Here is a 19,934-nt window from a genome sequence, read left to right on the forward strand (position 1 = left end):
TATCCAAATCATTAAAATCATCTTTTGACCTTACTCCCAACATTTATCCATCTGCTGAGAAGTCTAAAAACATGAAATTCCTTTAACACCCCCTCCCTTTTTAGAGTAAGATTACAAACTGTTCTGAAATATGAAAGCTCTAGGCAAAATATGAACTACTAATTCTGTTTTAAAATAAAAACCTTTTTGGCAATTACAAGCTTTCACCTTGTTGAATTTCGTTTAATTAGTAAATTGGATTATTATTATTATTATCTAATATACCAAGAGTCCATGTTATCATACTAGGAGATGGCTCAATAGTTTTAGCAGTGGGATAAAAGTTGCCCTTGAGCCTGGCGGTATGAGATTTCAGGCTTTTGCATGTTCTGCCTTTTGGGAGAGGAAGGAAGATAGAACGTACAGAGTGGGTCAAAGTTGAGTTTATTGTAAGATACACAAGTCTTGTGCGTGCAGGTCCAATGAAAAGCGTAATTTCTGCAGCATCACAGGCACTTGGCATCCTATAAGCAGCATTCACAAGAAAAACCTAAATTAAACATAATTATGCACAATTTTTGCAAGAAAATACCATTAGAACAAAGTAAAATATAGCCTATGTTGGTGCAAAGTAGTCGAGTGATGCTTAACTGTGATGATGAGGGTTCTGCTTATTGGTTCAAGAACTAAATGGTTGAAGGAGAGTAGTTATTCTTGAACCCAGTCTTGTGGGACTTCTGGCTTCTGTACCTCCTACCCAATTTGATGAATGAGAAGAGAGAATGCATAGTGGGTGGACTCTTTGATGTGAATGGTGGAGTGGACACGGGAGATGGAGCACTTTGCCACAGTGTCTGTTATTTAATTTTTATGAGAGCAATACAAAAGTCAAGCCTGAAGATAACAAAGGTGGAAGTGAGAGTTTCACCAGGTGGAGGTAAACCTGTGATGTTACAGAGCAAGTAGAGGATGGAAGGGTATATAAGGTCAGAATCTCAGTTTGGGAAAATAGGTCACCAAGATCACCAGCAGTTTAGTCCAGACTGCAGCAGCAGCTAGGGAGGGGCTAGATTTGGAGATCAGAGGAATGGCATTCGATTGAGGGTCCAAAAATACTCCTTGTTATTTAATCAGAAGTTTGGCTTCTCCATGAATGGATGCTGGCTGCGGTATGTGATAACATAGACTGCAGAGGGACAAGAACAGCATTGTAGTTTATAGAGTTTGACATGATGTCACTTCTCTAGATGATTTTCTACGGAGCCAGTATGTTACTGAGGAGGGTCATCTCATTCTGGATGTTTGCCTGACACGTCAACTTCACCTCTTCATTTCCAGGTGATGCAGATTTTGTTGGCCAACTTGCTGAGCATTCCACTGCCTGGATTGACTGCAGCACTGGGGGGTGGGGGGGGGGGCTGGAAATGGAAATTGGGGGGTGTAATTATCCGAGGTTATACAGATCAAGGTTTGGCCTCTGAGGAGTTGGGTGACGGCAGCTTTGGAAAAACTGTGCCTCCTGGTTCCCACATCACCTAATATGGATATGGGAGCCAGAATTTTGTTCACCAATTAAATGAGGATGAGGTACATGGAGCACAAGCTATGGCTTATTGACGGCAAATTTGGAGAGAGCAAGTGGAAAATAGAGTGATGTGTGTTGAGGGCTAGAGCAAGGAGAAATATTACATGAAGCCTGATTTGAAGGACAAGAAATGAGGGTCTTGGCAGAAGTGATTAAATAGACTATGTTTACTTCAGTTGCCTGTCCATAAACTCCTCGTGTTTTTGTGGATGCAATTGTTGTGGGCAGCAGCGAGCAGTATGGAGAAAAATCAAATGTTGCTCTTTGATTCCAAGATTATACAAGTCTCTCTGCCAAAAAGGAAAGCCCAGAGGTGCAGTCAGCTCTGGCTGTGGAGGGTTAAACAATTTGGGCAGCATCTCCTGGAAATGAAGAGGTGAAAATAACATGTTCAGCCAGAACTGAGTGCAAGGGTTTTTTTTATTGCAGACCAAGGACATAAAGATGAGGGAGTGATTGCATGTGAAGGCACATGACAATATGGAGGGATATGGACAATGTTCAGGCAGGAGGGATTAGATTAATTATGCTTCATTAACTGAATTAGTTCAGCACAACATGGTGGGATGAGGGAGCTGTTCCTGTGCTGTGCTGTTCAATGTTTAACAGCTTTAGAATACCACAAGGTTGAACTGAATATGAAAGTACCATTATAAGCCACTTGAGGATGTATTTTTCTAGAATCTGAAATAAGTTAGATTTCAAGGGAAATGCTGACATGGTTGGTGAGGGATGTGAAAAAAAAAGAAGCATTTATTTGCAAAATCCTGTGGATTGGCAAGGTAGAATGATAGGAGATCTTATTTGGACAGAGTTTTAACCAATAGATAATAAGGTTAAGCAAGTTGAGGCGCAAGTCACTGAGGATGAGAACTGTTTCAAGTTCTAAGTAAATTTTATTATCAAAGTACATACATCTCACAATATATGACCTTGAGATTCATTTTCCTGTGGGCATACTCAGCAAATCTATAGAATACTAACTTAACAGATCAAAGAAAGACCATCCAGAGTACAAAAACAAACTGTGTAAATGCAAATATATATACATACATACATACATACATACATAAATAAATAAATAGATAAATACTGATAAATAACAAGAACTTGAGATAAGGAGATAAAGAGTCCTTAAAGTGAAATCATTGGCTGTAGTAACATCTCAATAGATGGGCAAGTTGAGTTATAACTATATAACCAAATAACAATTACAGCACGGAAACAGGCCATCTCGGCCCTTCTAGTCCGTGCCGAATACTTACTCTCACCTAGTCCCACCTACCTGCACTCAGCCCATAACCCTCCATTTCTTTCCTGTCCATATACCTATCCAATTTTTTTTTTAAATGACAAAATCGAACCTGTCTCTACCACTTCTACTGGAAGCTCGTTCTACATAGCTACCACTCTCTGAGTAAAGAAGTTCCCCCTCGTGTTACCCCTAAACTTTTGCCTCTTAACTCTCAACTCATGTCCTCTTGTTTGAATCTCCCCTACTCTCAATGGAAAAAGCCTATCCACGTCAACTCTATTATCCCCTTTTGTTCAATTGCCTGATACTTGTAGGATAGTAACTGTTCTTGGACAGTATAGAAGCTGGTGGAGAAACAAAGTGAGGCTATCTGGATGAGAAACCTGCCAAAAGTGGGAGAGAGAGCAAGGATACCTGATGAGAGACTACGAGAATGTTTCTTCTGCCAGCACCAATGGAGGACAGTGTGATTTCAGGCGCTGGGGGATTTGGACTTATCAGTGATAAGATTTTTATCCCACTGTGAAAATGATGATCAACAAGAACATTGTGGTCAAATCCATCTGCAGTTTACCAGCATGAATCTCTAGTTATGTTTTCCTCTGCTAATTTAGCAAATATGTTGACGGTATTTTAATCACGGGGTCAAATATTATTAATTTATTGTGCTGCTCTTGGTCTGTATATTTAAAGCATTTATTGCAGAGGTTTCTACTGACAGTGAGACATCTATTTGCTCCCTGTTCAGGCTGATTAATGCTTATGACCAAAGGCACTGAAAGGAATTGACTTGAAATTTCATTAGCTTATCTTTCCAGCTAAGTTGTATGTTTGCTGAAGTACATCAACTGCAGTTTATCTATGATGAGGAATAACTATATAGTGAATTGTTACTCCTTATGTCCACTCACACTTGGAACACACTACAGGAATAAATAAGTTTGCTTTACCGGAAGTAGTCATTGCTTGGGGCTGATGATGCACTTTATTCTCCTGCTGCTCCTGAATTTTCTGCACTCATTACTGTTACTTGAAGTTAGATGACCAATTTATTGCAGCGCTCTTGATAGAGAGTATCCATGTTTACTGATCTTTCCATTATATCAGCTGGACATACTTTTAGTTCAGACTCTTGACAGACGATTCTCCAAGTCTTCATTTGTATTGACTTGAGTTCAAGGTTAAACACCTACATCATGATTCACAGTTCTCACAAGAGCAACTTCCATTACCAGTAAATAGCATTTATAAGGGATGCTTTGTTGACCTTCAATTAAAGAAACTGCAATTTATGCACTTTATTAGATACACCGGTACACCTGTTAATGCAAGTATCTAATCAGGCACTCATGACGTAGCAACTCAAAAAGCATGCAGACATGGTCAAGAGGTTTAGATGTTGTCCAAACCAAACATCAGAATGGGAAGAAATGTGATCTAAGTAACTTTGATTGTGGAATAATTGTTGGTGCCAGATGGAGTGGTTTGAATATCTCAGAAACTGTTAATCTCCTAGGATTTTCACATATAACAGTCTCTAGGGTTTAGAGAGAATGGTCTGAATTTTTTTTAATCCAGTGAGCCACAATTCTATGGGCAAAAATGTCTTGTTAATGTGAGTGGTCAGACTGGTTGAAGCTGACAGGAAGGTGACAGTAACTCAAATAACCATGCGTTAAAACATTGGTATACAGAAGAGCATCTCTGAACGTACAACATGTCGAACATTGAAGTAGATGGGCTACAGCAGCAGAAGACCACAAACGTACACTCAGTGGCCACTTTATCAGGTACAGGAGCCGCTGAGTGTATGTTGCATACAAGCTTCCTCTGAAATCATCTGTATGCACCAGTTATGGAACAGCTAGCCAAAGTACTTGAGGTTTGTCGGTAACATTTGCACAAGACCACGCTCTGCTGCCTCAATTGGAAGTCGAGCAGAAAATCTTTCTAAAATTAGCAAAATTGCCTTTATTGGTTTTGCAGAGCCCAGTACTTTCAGCAGCGGGCGGGTTTTACTCTGATGCAGTATGGCAGCTCTTATCTGAAAATTTGAAAAACGAAGTGACATAGCATACTTCTAAAATATTCATGCTGAAATACTTTATTAAAGTAGCGCTCAGAGGAATTACTGCAGAAAATGTTGAAGCTATTTCAACATTGGAATTTGTCAGAGAACTGTAGTTCTTCTCTAATTTCTTCTCTCAGGATTGATATCTTTCAGTTTGGGCATAAAGCATCAGTCAGTCATTCAGTCATCATCGGATTCAGATTCATTTGTACAATAAAGCATACAGTGAATGTATTGTTTTCATTAACAACCAACACAACCCAAGGATGAGCTTAGGTGTAGCCTGCAAGTGTTGCTACACATTCTGGCGCAAAGACAGCATGTTCACAATGTTCAGCAGGACAACAAAAGCAATTCTACCCCGCCCTTACCAAGCCTCAACACAGGGTCTGCTCACCGTGGTCCTTGATCATGGGGATCTCTGTTCTTCATCCTTACTACCAATGAACTGGCCTTTGACAGCGGATCATTGACTCCTGCAATTGAGTGCCCAGAGCAATAACGCCTCTTCATCCCTGCCCCTAAACCCTAACTCCCTGAAACCATCCCTACAAAACTAAAAGTAAACAACTGTCTGAGCCACAGCCTCAACAGATATTGCAGTGTGGTGCCATCTTGATATCACAAACACATCTAATCCGCTTCTAGAATCACAGAGAGCCATCCCTAACAAGGATTACTGACTCCATTCAGGATTCCCCTGACCTGGTAATGAGTAAATTGGTTTTTACAGCTGCTCTGGATTAACTCATTCAGTTCCAGAATCTGAATTTGGGTTCTCATTGATCTTCTAGCTTAATGTAGAGTTACCGTTCCCTTTTGCACAAGCTCAAGTGAGCAAGGTTACCAGAATTTACCTGTTGTGATAAATATCATACTATCACCTCCAGTAATACTCAGAAGTCAGAATTGTCCCATGGCTAGAATTAAATTGGGGGATTGCTGGCTAGTGTGGCTGAAGGGCCTTCTCCACGCTATATCCCAATAATTAAAATAATAAATAAAAGTTACATCTACACAGCACTCACAGGAAAGCAGCATCGATCATTGTGGACTACTACCACCCAGGATGTGCTCTCTTCTCAATGTTGCCATCAGGAAGAAGGTACAAAAGTCTCAAGACCCATACCACCAGGTTTAGGAAAGGTTATTACCCCTCAACTATCTTTGATTATCCTGGCTAGTTGATTGAGGCAATGAGAAAAGACCTTGGGGTGGGGTGGGGGCAGAGAGGGATTACTGATTGCCATGGTACGCTTAGCTCTGTCTGTGATTTTGTGTAGTTTCTTGTAGTCACAGGCATAGCATTTGTCATACCAAGCTGTGATGCCTCCAGATAGGATGCTTTCTGTGGTATATCAGTAAAAATTGGTAAGGGTTGACAGGACATGTTGAATTTCTTTAGCCTCTGAACAAGTAGAGGCATTGAATGAGTTTTCTTGACCGTGACATCAAACTGGTTGAAAGAGGACAGACTATTAGTGATGTTCAAGCTATGAATGATAGTTTAGCTTGTGTGCCATGGAAATCAAGTTACAGAAACAGCATGATAGGCAAAAAATGTTTAATATTTTATAAAGGGATAGAAAATAAGAAACTGTTGGACATATTTTGCTGTGAAAGGTTAAACTCCCAAGATACTTGGCCTCTTCAACTACCGGGTATGTTTTCTCTCTCTCACTCTGTCTCTCACTCACTCTCTCTCTCACTCTCATATATATATATAGAGAGAGAGAGAGAGAGAGACACACACACACTTATTAGTGGCTGCACATTTAATTATTTTGCAAAATGAAAATGATGACAAATAACCTTTTCAAATTGCCTGTTTAGTGCAACAATGCCTGACTGTGCTACTCTTTTGCCACTGAATATGCTAATCCTCAATTTGATTCAGAAGTCAGGATCCTATTTACTGATGGTTCAACTTCAGCATTGGAATTCATGTAATGACGGTTTGTGGTGTTTCTCTGATATTGTTTACCACACAAAAACTGGTAAAATGTTGAATGTTAAAGAACCAGACATATTTGCTTCTGAAGATGGGGGTAGCAATGCAGAGTTAGAAATTGTGGAAGGATTGTTGGAATGCATTTAATCTGCCAAGACTGCTTGGTGCAGAAAAGGTACTATGTATGGTTTTTTTTTTGCAACTCACACAAAATACTGAAAGAGCTCAGCGGGTCAGACAGTCGACATTTCGGTAGGGACCCTTCATCAGAGCTTGTGATGTGTCCTGTTGAAAGGTTTCAGCCTGAAACATTGACTGTTTACTTCACTCCGTATATGCTGCCTGACCTGTTGAGTTCCCCAAGCATTTTGTGTGCGTTACTCAGATTTCCAGCATTTGCAAAATCTCTTGTGTTAATGTCTTTTACAACTTGCCTGCTATTCTCAAGCATATAACCTCCAAAAGCACAATGTGAAATTGAGTCTTGAATGAACATTAACAAACATGCTAGGATCAGTTTCTAAATGATGAGTTTATAATTGTAATTGAAGTCCTTAATCATATTGCAGGATTTCTTTAGAGAAATGGCAGAGAAAGGGAAAGATTATTATACAGCAGATTATTAACTGCTGAAATACACATTACATTTTCAAAATACCAGAGGATACAGCCTCAGAATCCCAGGACACCCCTTTAGAACAGAGATGAAGAGGAATTTCTTTAGCCATAGGGTGGTGAATTTCTGCAATTCATTGCCACAGATGGCTGTGGAGGCCAAGTCATTAGGTATATTTAAATGCATATTGATAGGTTCTTGATTTGTAATGGTATCAATGGTTACGGGGAAAAAGCAGGAGAATGGGATTAGGAGGATAATAAATCAGCCATGATGGAGCAGACTTGATGGGCCATATGGCCTAATTCTGCTGCTATGTCTTATGGCCTCAATATTTATGAGGAATTCTTTTGATTAAATGCTGGATAAGGCTTCGCAAGTAATGTTCAAAGAAATACTCAGCCATAAAGACTCAGGTGATCTGTTTTCAGCAAGTTAATGACAGATGATTCAGTATACTATTTAATGTGAACCACACTAGAAGCTGAGAGGGTAAAATAGAGAAGTGGGCAGCAAATAGTACACGTGTGTATGTGTTTCTCACTCACACATGCTTTCTTGTTTTGATTATGACCTATGACAGGAACACCTTCTTGTTTCACTGTACAAAATATTAAATGTGACATTTAGCAGGAAAATATACTTAAATTGTATATATCTTTTCTCATATCTCATTAATAATGCATTGTGATCATAGTCACTTTCATTTTACCACTTTTAAATGAAAAATAAGTTCCAAAGACAAGCTACTCAAATGCTCAATGAGAAGTATTGTGAGAAATCATCCATGTACTCTTCCATCTGTGGTGGATATTTACTGTCCAGGGCCTGGGAGGCCCTTTAGCCAAGTTCAGCTTTCTAACACAGCAGTTGACTCTTCCAGGGTATCAAATAATTGTTTTTGAGTAAGTTAAACACCAAACCAATATTCCTTTGTTCAATAAGGACAGCATTGCAAACAAACAGCACTGTTTGTAGAGCCCACAGCACGGGGCTGGCTGTTGAAGAGGTGCAGTGTAAGACAACACAGTTATGGGCCTGCATCAAAGCAGACAACACAGGCTAAGGAAGTCTGCAAACCAGACTGATACTATCACTCAGCACATCAAATAGCTGATCTATCAATCAGAGATTCAGTGATCGCAGCATTATTTTTGGGTATCTAGAAAAAGGGAGCAGTCACCTTGTTAGGAATGATAAAAGAATGGCAAGAAGAATGACAGAAAGACAAGGTGACTAGAATCCATTCCTTTCCCTTCAATTCCTGCGATGGTCAGGTTGCTCATCTGCAACTTGATGGTATGTCTTTTTAGTTTATAGGAATTGTACCTGTGTTTTGGAAATCCTTTGTGTTTTAGAATTTAGAAAGGAAACCTACTATAAGATAGAAATCCTCTGGGCGCTTTGAATGTGCTTTAAGAATTTTATCTAAATTTAAATGTATATCACTAAAAATAAATGTACTGTGTTTGGTAGGGAGGGGGTGACTCACTATCTAAATGTGGATATTGGTAGCTAAACACAACATAGAGGATAAACAAGAAAGTTATCTAGCCTTTGAAGAGTAGGTGGCTACAATATAAACTCACTTTAGAGAGCGTACTATCTATATTAGATAGGGATTAGAACTTAGTTTGAGTTCAGAACTTCGCAGACAGCAAGCCAGTACTATCATACATCCACCCAGGCCATCCTAGTGGATTAGATCTTCGTTATGTGGTGTAATCATAGAAAATGTAGATTTGTCCACAGCTAGGTTCATAAAAGTGGCATAATTTGATATTCCTATTTCTGATTAATATTATGGGTGCCGGAATGGGTGTCATGGAATTAAAATTCCTTACAATATAAATAATCCAGATACTCTTCGTGTTTCACTTGTTTTCATTTATATAAAGCATATTATGATTTGGTTTTATTGTGCGTGCACACGTTCTCTCTCTCTCTCTGTCTCTCATTCTCTCTCACTCTCTCTCTGTCTCTCATTCTCTCTCACTCTCTCTCTCTCGACCCGCTGGCATTCCTGCTGTTCTCCTCATGTATTTTTTCCTGTTCTAGTGGCATTGATCCAGTTCAGAATAATCAGAGTCCAGATGCTTCACTAATTTGTGCCCAGAATCCTTCATTACAAGAGGCTCCTTGTCCTGGAGTCTTTAGCAAGTGTGGAGATTAATTTCAAGCCATTGGTTTGAACTAATTAAATGCTAATAAATTCAGCTGTAGCTAGTGTACTAAGATCATTTGTTTCTACAACTGTTAAATTTTCAGTTAGAAAAGCAATCTAAGACTGTTTACCTTTCTTAAATAGAGCAAAGAACACTATAAAAGAACAGTCCACAATATTGTCCCAACCTTTTAACTTACTCTAAGGGTAATCTAACTTCCCTCTTGCATAGCCCTCCATTTTTCCATCATCCATGTGCCCGTCTAAGAGTTTTGAAAATACCTCTGATGTATCTTCCTCTGCTAGCACCTCTGTCAGGGCAATCCACATACTCACTGTGGGGGAAAAAAACCTACTCTGACATCCCCACTATATTTTTCTCCAATTAGCTTAAAAATTTGCCTTCTTGTATTTGCTATTTCTGCCCTGGGGGGAAAAATCTCTGGATATCTACTGAATCTACACCTCTCATCATCTTGTACACCTCTCTGAAGTCACCTCCCATCCTTCTTTCCTCCAAAGAGAAAAGCCCTTGTTTGTGCAACCCAGCCCAATAAGACGTGCTCTCTAATCCAAGCAACATCCTGGTAAATCTGTAGAGCTTCTACATCCTTCCTATAAATAGGTGAACAGATTAAACACAATATTCCAAGTGTGGTCTAATCAGGATTTTAAAGAACTGCAGATCTAGATTTGTATATCAATAAATCTATAGTTCTAAAAATCTTCTATAGTTTTTAATCAGGATATGAGCTTCAGTGTTCACATCAAACCATGTATCAGAAATGCAAACACATCCTCTGTTGCTGCCCTATAATAAGATTTTGGTGCTTATGAAGAACGTAGATAGAATGAGTACACAGTCTTTTATTTAAGGTTGGGGAATCAAGAACTAGAGGGCAGAGATTTAAGGTGAGGGAGGGAAAATTTAATAGGAACCTGAGGGGCAATGTTTCTGCCCAGTGGCTGGTCAGTATTTAGAATAAGCTGCCAGAGGAAGTGGTTGAGGCAGGTACATTAATAACATTTAAAAGTTATTTGGATAGGTACATGGATAGGGACACTTGCAAGCAGGAGTTCCCAACCTTTTTTTCAAAAGTTTGCCATGGACTAATACCATTAAGTCAAGGCTTAGTGGACCCCAGGTTGGGAACCCCTGGTTTAGGAGGAAATGGACTAAATGGAGTTAGCTTGGATGGAAATCTTGGTTAGTGTGCTCTAGTTGGGGCCAAAGGGATTGTTTCCATGCTGTGTGATGATACTCTATTTATCATCGTTTGTCCAATCATTTTCTTTTAAAAGGTCCCTTTTTGTGTGGAAAGTGCAGGATTCCAGCCTGATAAGTATAAGCCATTATTTCCAGTCCCATCATTTTATAATATGTGTCACAGTATTTACAAGAGTTGTAAATTTCATAGAACCCCTCACCTTTTTTGACCTATTTTTCTAGAAATGACACCCAGAGCATTGGTTACTTCTGTTAAAGACTTGTAAGACTACCTTATGGCTAAGTAATTTATGTCTGTCCAAATTTTCAAACATTTTTAAACATTTATTCTATATACTTAAAGTAGTTTTTTTCTTATAAGCTTTGGCTACAGTATTATAGAATCATAAAGTGGTCTCATTCAGCCTATTAGGATCATGTTGGGTTTTTTGATAGTGTTAGTCTCATTTCCTTGTTGTTCTCCATAAAATCTTGTAATTTGTTTCTCAAATCACTGTCAAATCCTCTTCCCTGAGTACTTTCATAACCTTCCTCTTGACTAGGGTTTTTTTTTCTTTTCGGTCCCTTGCTTTCAGCTCCCTTTTTTTTCTGGTAGTAGGCATTATTATCCTCTGTTGCTAAGTGTATTCACAGTCTGGGAGTTTGATTGTCCTGATTTATACTCTATATTGTGTTGTGGTTGGTCTGGAGTTGGTTTTTTTTGTGTAGTGAGGCTTGGGGAGGATACTAAGTTTACTTGTCTTCAATTTAGGTGCTTTTTTGTCAAATTCTCTTCCTTTGTAGCATATTGTCATTGTATGCTTAATTTTGCACTGTATTAATGTTCCTCATTGGGATTTGGGGTTTTTAATTTGTAAAATGTATAGAAAAACTAATTTAAAAAAAAATAAAATAAAAATCCTCTTCCCTCAAGCGTCTGGACATAGAATTGGCTGACATACCCTGTAATTAATTTATGTTGATTATTAATTGGTTAATACCAAAATAGTATAAATCGATAAGCTGCATTTCTGGTGAGCCACTCACCACAGGATTGTAGATCCAGTTTACTATTCTTTCACTCTGTACATCGATCAGTTGTTTGTATTTTTGTTTTAATTGGATAGATTTCTTCCCTTGAGTTGTCCACCTGGTCTCTTTTATCCTCAATGGGCCAAAAAGCCTATTTCTACTCATGTGTCTTATGATTTTATGTAAGAATGTGCTGCTTCAGTAATGGTGTTATTATTGACTAGAATGTGGTTATGACAAACAAAACACTTACTTGTCTAGTTCAGAATTTCTGTTACCTCACTTGCTGCCGATCCCCTGGGGCTCAAGCTCTCTCAATTTATCAGACAATATGTGTTCTATCAATTCCTTCTCTTTCTGCTCGTTCCTCTTATCCTCACAACCCTAAAAGGTGTGCGCTTGAAGATGTTTTCTCTCTTCTAGGTTCTGGGTGACAGTCACAGTGATAATCACTTGAAACAGAAATATTTAAGTGAAGCACTCACAGAATGCTGGAGGAAATCAGCAGAAGAGTTTTGGCCCGAAACATTGACTTGTTTTCTTTTCCTAGATGCTGCCTGACCCGCAGAGTACCTCCAGCATTTTGTGTGTGTTGCTCGGATTTCCAGCATCTGCAGATTTTCTCTTGTTTATAATTATGTAGACTCTCATCCTAGTCGATTGTTAAATACATTGATAGTTTCCTTCTATGTCTGTGTTTTCATTTTTCCTTGGCTTTCACAGTAAATCAGCATTTGATCTGGTTAGTTAAGATTGTCTATCCTTGCAGGTTCCTTGGCCTAGTTACCAAAGCCGTTTTGCAGTTGATCCTCGCATTATGAGCCATCAGGCAGCTATGGCATACAACATGAACTTGCTGCAGGCACACGGACGTGGATCTCCCATCCCTTATGGACTTGGCCATCATTCACCAATGGGCATAGGACAACAACATCCTGAGAAGGAGCACGAACAAAGCAGAATAGGTGAGCTTTACAAATGATCTAGTGCCAGAGCCTTTAAAAATGTACAACAGCCTTTAAAAAGAAAGGATACTAACGTCCTTCGAGCTCTGCATTTATTAAAGGATATACAGTTGGAGATGCTGTTGAGTGATGTTCGTATAGAATTAAGCTCTTTGGAAAAATAAATGTGCTTCCAGTGTAGTTATTCAGAACTAGCTGTATCCATCTTGGACATGATTGCATACTTCAGATCATTGTACATTTTATTTTCTTATGATATAGGAAAAGGGTGTTTACCTCATTGGGTCTATTACAGCTCTGAGAGCAATCCCATCAATCTTATCTTGCTGCTTATTTCCATTTAAAAAAAATTCAGTCCAGCTATATTATTCAAAACTGTATATGGACACTACCAGAGTTAGAAGGAATGGAGATGGTTTGGGAATTATGTACATTATATCAATGTAACTTGCTGGAATTAATCTATACACTTAATATTCAGGTTTCCTTCAGCTTTTCACTTATGGGGAAAGTATCTTGTATTTGCTCAAAAGTTGTTGTGAATTCTTATCCTTGTAAGCTGAACAAGTGCTACACCTGCCCTTACACTTCCTCCCTCACCACCATTCAGGGCCCCAGAACGCAGGGATCATTCCCTACGCGACTCCCTTGTCCACTCGTCCCCCCCATCCCTTCCCACTGATCTCCCTCCTGGCACTTATCCTTGTAAGCGGAACAAGTGCTACACCTGCCCTTACACTTCCTCCCTCACCACCATTCAAGGCCCCAGACAGTCCTTCCAGGTGAGGCGACACTTCACCTGTGAGTCGGCTGGTGTGGTATACTGCGTCCGGTGCTCCTGGTGTGGCCTTTTATATATTGGTGAGACCCGACACAGACTGGGAGACCATTTCGCTGAACACCTACACTCAGTCCGCCAGAGAAAACAGGATCTCCCAGTGGCCACACATTTTAATTCCACGTCCCATTCCCATTCTGATATGTCTATCCATGGCCTCTTCTACTGTCAAGATGAATCCCCACTCAGGTTGGAGGAACAACACCTTATATACCAGCTGGGTAGCCTCCAACCTGATGGCATGAACATTGACTTCTCTAACTTCCGTTAATGCCCCTCCTCCCCTTCTTACCCCATCCCTGACATATTTAGTTGTTTTTTTTTCCCTCTCTCTCTGCCCATCACCCTGCCTGTTCTCCATCTCCCTCTGGTGCACCCCCCCTTCCCCTTTCTTTCTCCCAAGGCCTCCCGTCCCATGATCCTTCCGCTTCTCCAGCTCTGTATCACTTTTGCCAAACACCTTTCCAGCTCCTAGCTTCATCCCACCCCCTCTGGTCTTCTCCTATCATTTTGCATTTCCCCCTCCTCCCACTACTTTCAAATCTCTTAGTAACTTTCCTTTCAGTTAGTCCTGACAAAGGGTCTCGGCCTGAAACGTTGACAGTGCTTCTTCCTATAGATGCTGCCTGGCCTGCTGTGTTCCACCAGCATTTTGTGTGTGTTGTTGTGAATTCTGTTTCCTTCATCCTCTGAATAGACTCAATTGACATTTTCTGCAAAGCAGTAGACACATTGTGGTGAGTCATTTACCAAGCCCCATATCCTACTCGTTGGTGGATACATTGTCAGTTATCACTCTGACTTTGAATAATCCTCAAATCCATTTCTACAGACATAGTCATGTGTGTAACCAGCTGAGAAGTTAAAGTTCTCCTCATGCTGATTGACTGGCTGTTATCAGCAATCGAGGAAACATTCCAAGTGCAATTGAAGAGCTGACCTAAGGCAAAATCATAAAGATAGATTTGGAGAATTCACCAGGAGGGAAGTTGGAAGTAAAGTTTTTGGGATGGTGGAGTTGAGAGGGCAGTGCAGGTGAATAATAGAAAATATGACTTTGAGGATCGAACCCTTTGCCACCAATGAAATTTGGGTGTGGTTGAAGTGTTAAGTCTGTGGGATCTGTGGAGCTGAGATGCAGGGGGATGTCTGGAGAAATAAGAGAACACTGTGAAAGTTAGACTGAAATATTAAATTTGCAATGAGAGTGAGGGAACAGGATACAGCAGCTGTAATGGATTTGGTAAAGGTCAGTAGGACCTGGGTTTTGCATTGTCAAATCTCATACTGGAGGGTCACATGAAAGGATATTGAATTTTGTAGATAGATTCACTTTTGTTTCCTTCAAGGTTATAATTTATATACTACTTTGTCACATACAGTCAAAGGATAAACCTGACCAGTGATGAGTTAGATTCAAGTGACATCAGGAACTATCTGGAAACTCACTATAGCCTTTGCTGCAAGGAAGTATGAATAAAAGGAAAAGTTTAAGGTTAGAATTCAAGGGAGAACTGCTGAAGAAGTTAGAGCAATAGCCAACTATATTAGGCAGCACACAAAATGCTGCAGGAACTCAGCAAGTCAGGCAGCATCTGTGGAGGGGAACAAACAGTCAATGTGTCAGGTTGAGACCCTAAATCAGGACTGGAAAGGAAGGGGAAGAAGTCAAAATAAGAAGGTGGGGAGGGGAAGGAGTACTAGCTGGCAGATGTTAAGTGAAGCCAGATGAGGGGCAAGTTGTGTGGATGTGAGGGGGTGAAGTGAGAAGATGGGAGATGGTGAAGGGCTGAAGAAGAACGAATCTAAATGGAGAGAAGAGTAGACCATGGGAGAAAGAGGAGGAGGAGCACCAGAAGGAGGTGATGGGCAGGTGAGAAGAGAAGGGATAAGAGAGGAACCAGAATAAAGATAGCTGAGGGAAAGCCCTCATCCCTGAGGCACAAGAGAAAAGCCGGAAGGGGATACTACCTGGTATTTAGAAAACTGGACAGTGATTTGAAAACTGACGAGAGGGTTGAGAAACATGATTCCTTGATGATATTTCTCCAGCCAGGGATATTGAGAATCAGGGCAGGTGGGAATAGAATTACAGTGAGAAGGGTTGCCAATTTAAGAAACATATGAAGAGTAATTTCTTCTCTGCGGGTTATAAATGTCTTCAAGTATATTGGAGGCTAAAATAGACCTTTGGGGTTAGGGAGAATTGTAAGATGGCAATGGGCAGTGAAGCAAAGATGCAAAAAGCTGTCGAGTTACCCATGATCTTAGTGAATGGAGGAGCTGGGTCCACGTGGCCAACTTTCTGTTTCTTATATTCGTACAATGTAGCTTTCTTATTCTGAATACAGTAAAAGAACTTAGGGTGATTGATAGAGAGTCTCAAATGATATACCGAAGGAGAAGTAGAGGCATGCTCTGCCGTTCAGTATGATCAAGAAAGATTTGGTCACTGATGTGTATAATTTTAGTGCCACTGGCAAAGTAAAAATGGACTGATCCACGAAGAAGCTGCAGGATAGTGAACTAAAAAAAGGGGATTAACTTCAGAGATAAATTGAAAATTAAAAATTTCTGTTTGGCTTTAGAAAAGAAGAAAGTGAAGTTACTAAAATTATTAATGTGATACATAATGAAAATAACTAACAACTGGCTGGAAGAATCTGCTGTAAATATAGCTAATAATGCAATTTATGTGTAATTTATTGTAAACTTTTCAAGATTTTCTTATGTAAAAAAAAATTACAACTTCTTCGCAAAAATTCCAGCAAGAAGTGAGGCAAGTGTAAGAAGTGAACAAAATAGGCTTCAGACTCCTGAGAAGAAACCACCTGACTCCAAAGAAAAACAGGTTTGTGAGAGGCTTTTTATATATATATATATATATAGCACTCTTCTAAGAAAGCACACTTTTTTGACTTGCTTCAAAGTTTATAAAGAGAAAGAACAAAGCTTAGGAGTCAATGAAGTGGGCTACATATTTGTATTTTCAACTATGATAGTGAATGGAATGCCTAGTATTAGAGTACAGGCAGATTCTTTGCTGTTGTTACTTGAGGTGGGCTGGCTGACAGAGTGCAATGGAAAAATAAAATATTAATTGTTGTCAAGTGCAAATGTCAACCAAATGTAAGTCCTTGACTTTAACATGTTATATGTGTACTTGTTGACTACTAATATTTGCAACAAATATTTTTATTTGTAATAAAATAATTTATTCTTTACATTAATTCTTACCACAGTTCTTCAGGGGTTTAAATCTTAGGTTTGGAGGACAATTACTGAGAAAAATTCTATATATTCAAATGATACACAATGGTGCTTTTTCTACTGGTCGGCCTTGTCCACCAGATGTAAATCAGCCCTGGCTTTAAACATGGGTACTTAATCTGTTCTGGAATTGCCTTCCATATGTCCTTATGATATGAGGGGGAGGCTATTCAGTCTATAGAGTCTGTGGCAGCTCTGAACAATCAGATTCTCTCACTTACCTCTCTGTAATAGATGTATCCATCAACTTCCTTCTGATTGTCATGGTAACTGCCAGCAAGTCTTTGAACGATTAGAGGAAACTAGGGGAAACAGATAGATCACAGGCAGAGGATGCAAGCTGCACACAGAGCAGTTGGGGAGTTTGGGGAGCTGGAATATCCAATGCAGCATTAGGTACCGCTCTGTAACAACACAGATGGGTGTTCTCTTTTTCTACAGGACAGCACAGATTTAGGGATCTGAACAGGATTTTGTTCTTACACAGAGGATGGTCGGAGCTTGGAATGACTGATGAGATGGTGGATTTCAGAAACATCTGTCTAGACAAATATTTGAATCATCAAGGCATAAGAGGCTATTGACCTGTTATGGGTAAATGGGATTAGGATAGATAGATACAACTGACATCATGGGTGTAATGGGCTAAAGGGCTTGTTTCCATCCTGTTTGGCTCTATGAAAAAGTGAGCTTTTTTTGTGTGGAGCAACAAGTTACAGTTGTCATGTATGTTTAGGTATCGGAGAATAAGAGAAAGTAGTTGACCAGTCTCTGTGGTTCATACCTTCATTCTGTTGAACGTATATGTCTTCTCTTTCCCCCCCTCCCCCCCCCAAGCTGTTTCCTTAACTTCCTCAAGGAAGTACAGGCATACAGAAGGCCAGAGTTTTTCATCTCTGATGATACATTGCTGGTTAATAAAATAGCTGATTGAATTGAATCCTTTGTTTTCATTTAAACCATGGTTCACTGTGAGATTAAAAATGTATCTTAAGCTGCCTATAATTTACTTTAGATGCTAAATATGGCTGTTAGTGATAAAATTTTAGCTTACTACAGTTTTGTCATTTATTTTAAATGAGTCTGTTGCAATGTGATCTTAATACATAGCTGAAAGATACATATTTTTATGATTGTGACTGCTGTTCTTTGCTCTTCATTAGGTGGATCCTGAGTTACTGATGCAGAACAGAAGCCCAGAATCTCACTCCAGTTTAGGCTATCCTTTGTCCAGATTTCATCGGAAGGACAATCTCAGTCAAAGGCAGCTAAATTTCCATCTTGCTTCTTCGCATCCACCGGCTGCACCTTACCATCACCCTTCCAATCGACAGTTTCCCCATCAGCCCCCTGTACCTCGGCAACCATATCCAGTGCAACAACAGTTGCCACAACATAGCCAGTTGCCACAGCAGCAGCCACCACAGCTCTCTCCCGCTTTTCCTCAAGCTCCTAACCACAATTTTTTCCCCGCTTCTCATTCTCATCCATCCCAGCATTCCCCAAACCCTGATAATATGTGTCCGGATCAGCCTGTCCCAGGACTGGAGGGAGCAAACCCACTGAGGTCAGTCCCACACTTCAACGCCCCCCATAATCGCCAGTTCAATTTCATTGAAGACAATACCTCAGGACCTGGGATGGGGGAGATTTTAGGTAAGCAGCATTTTGTGGATGATCCAAATGAATGTGTAGTTGATGTTGATATTTCTGATATCATCAGAAAAATGTTACACACAGCATGCAAACTAAAAGGTAACATTTCCTCAGAAATTCTGAGGAGTAAGTGAAGCTTGTAATTTTAGGGCATGGGTACATGAAAAGAGGGCTCATTTGCAGCTGGCCCATGGAGACTGTTGAGATTGAGAGAACTTCAAAAAACCAAATCTTCAAGTTCCCAGAGTAACACACACAAAATGGAGGAATTTGTCAGGCCAGACAAATTAATGGTAAGGAATAAATCATTTCGGGCCAAGAATTCCTCTCCATAGATGCTACCTGACCTGCTGAGTTCCCCCAACCGTTCTGTGTGTTGCTCTGGATTTCCGGCATATACAGTATCTCTTGTGTTTATGATTTGCTTCTCCCAAGTTCCCGTTAGATTTTGGTTTTTGTGTGAAGCACTCACTGATCTGATTTTTGAACATGCCTAATTTTGTGTCATTCCATTTTTAACAGCCAGAAAGTAAACTTCACACTGTCTTTCATTTAATTAAAAGCAAACTGCTCACTGCTTTGGAAAAAGCAACAGCAGTTTTTTGGCTTCAGTTAAGTAACACCCATAGCAACTATTGAAGTGAATGAGGGAGTAATGCTGTGATGTATTATGGTTGATTTTGAATTGGAAATAAGGAATAATGGGAAATGGAACATAGAATCCTAGAAATGACTACAGCTCAGCATTCAATACTAGCATCCCCTCAAAATAATCAATAAGCTTCAAGACCTAGGCCTCAGTACCTCCTGTGAAACTGCTTCCTCAAATTCCTCACTGGCAGACCCTCGTCAGTTCACATTGGCAACAGTATCTCCTCCACAATCTCTAACAGCACAGATGCACCACAAGGTAGTGTGCTTAGCCCCCTGCTTCACTTGCTTTACACTTATGACTGGTAGGCTAAGTGCAGCTCCAATGCTAAATTAAAATTTGCTGACGAAACCACTGTCATTGGCCGAATCAAAGGTGGTGACGAATCAGCATGTAGGAGAAAGATTGAGTGGTGCCACAACAAGAACCTCTTACTTGATGTCAGCAAGATCAAGGAACTAATTATTGACTACAGGAGGAGGAAACCAGAGGTCCATGAGCCAGTCCTCATCGGGGGATAAGAGGTAGAGAGAATCAGCAACTTTAGCTTCCTCGGCATTATCATTTCAGAAGCTATGTCCTGGATCCAGCATGTAAGTTCCATTTCAAAGAAAGCACGGTAGCACCTCTGCCTTCACAGAAGTTTGCAAAGGTTCTGCAGGTCAACTAAAACTTTGACAAGCTTCTATAGAT

General features: G+C 39.9%; 1 protein-coding gene across 5 annotated transcripts in view; it reads left to right on the forward strand.

The window, feature by feature from the left end:
- Positions 1–19,934, forward strand: part of helz (helicase with zinc finger) — a 302,830-nt gene that overhangs the window by 232,692 nt on the left and 50,204 nt on the right. For all 5 annotated transcript variants that reach the window (XM_073026388.1, XM_073026389.1, XM_073026390.1 and 2 more), the window contains 3 exons: positions 12,630–12,825; positions 16,432–16,514; positions 18,097–18,589. In XM_073026388.1, the coding sequence (XP_072882489.1) occupies positions 12,630–12,825; positions 16,432–16,514; positions 18,097–18,589 (772 nt within the window). The remainder of the gene's footprint in view (positions 1–12,629; positions 12,826–16,431; positions 16,515–18,096; positions 18,590–19,934) is intronic.

Source organism: Hemitrygon akajei, chromosome 22 (genome assembly GCF_048418815.1).
Source record: "Hemitrygon akajei chromosome 22, sHemAka1.3, whole genome shotgun sequence".
Lineage (NCBI taxonomy): Eukaryota > Metazoa > Chordata > Chondrichthyes > Myliobatiformes > Dasyatidae > Hemitrygon > Hemitrygon akajei.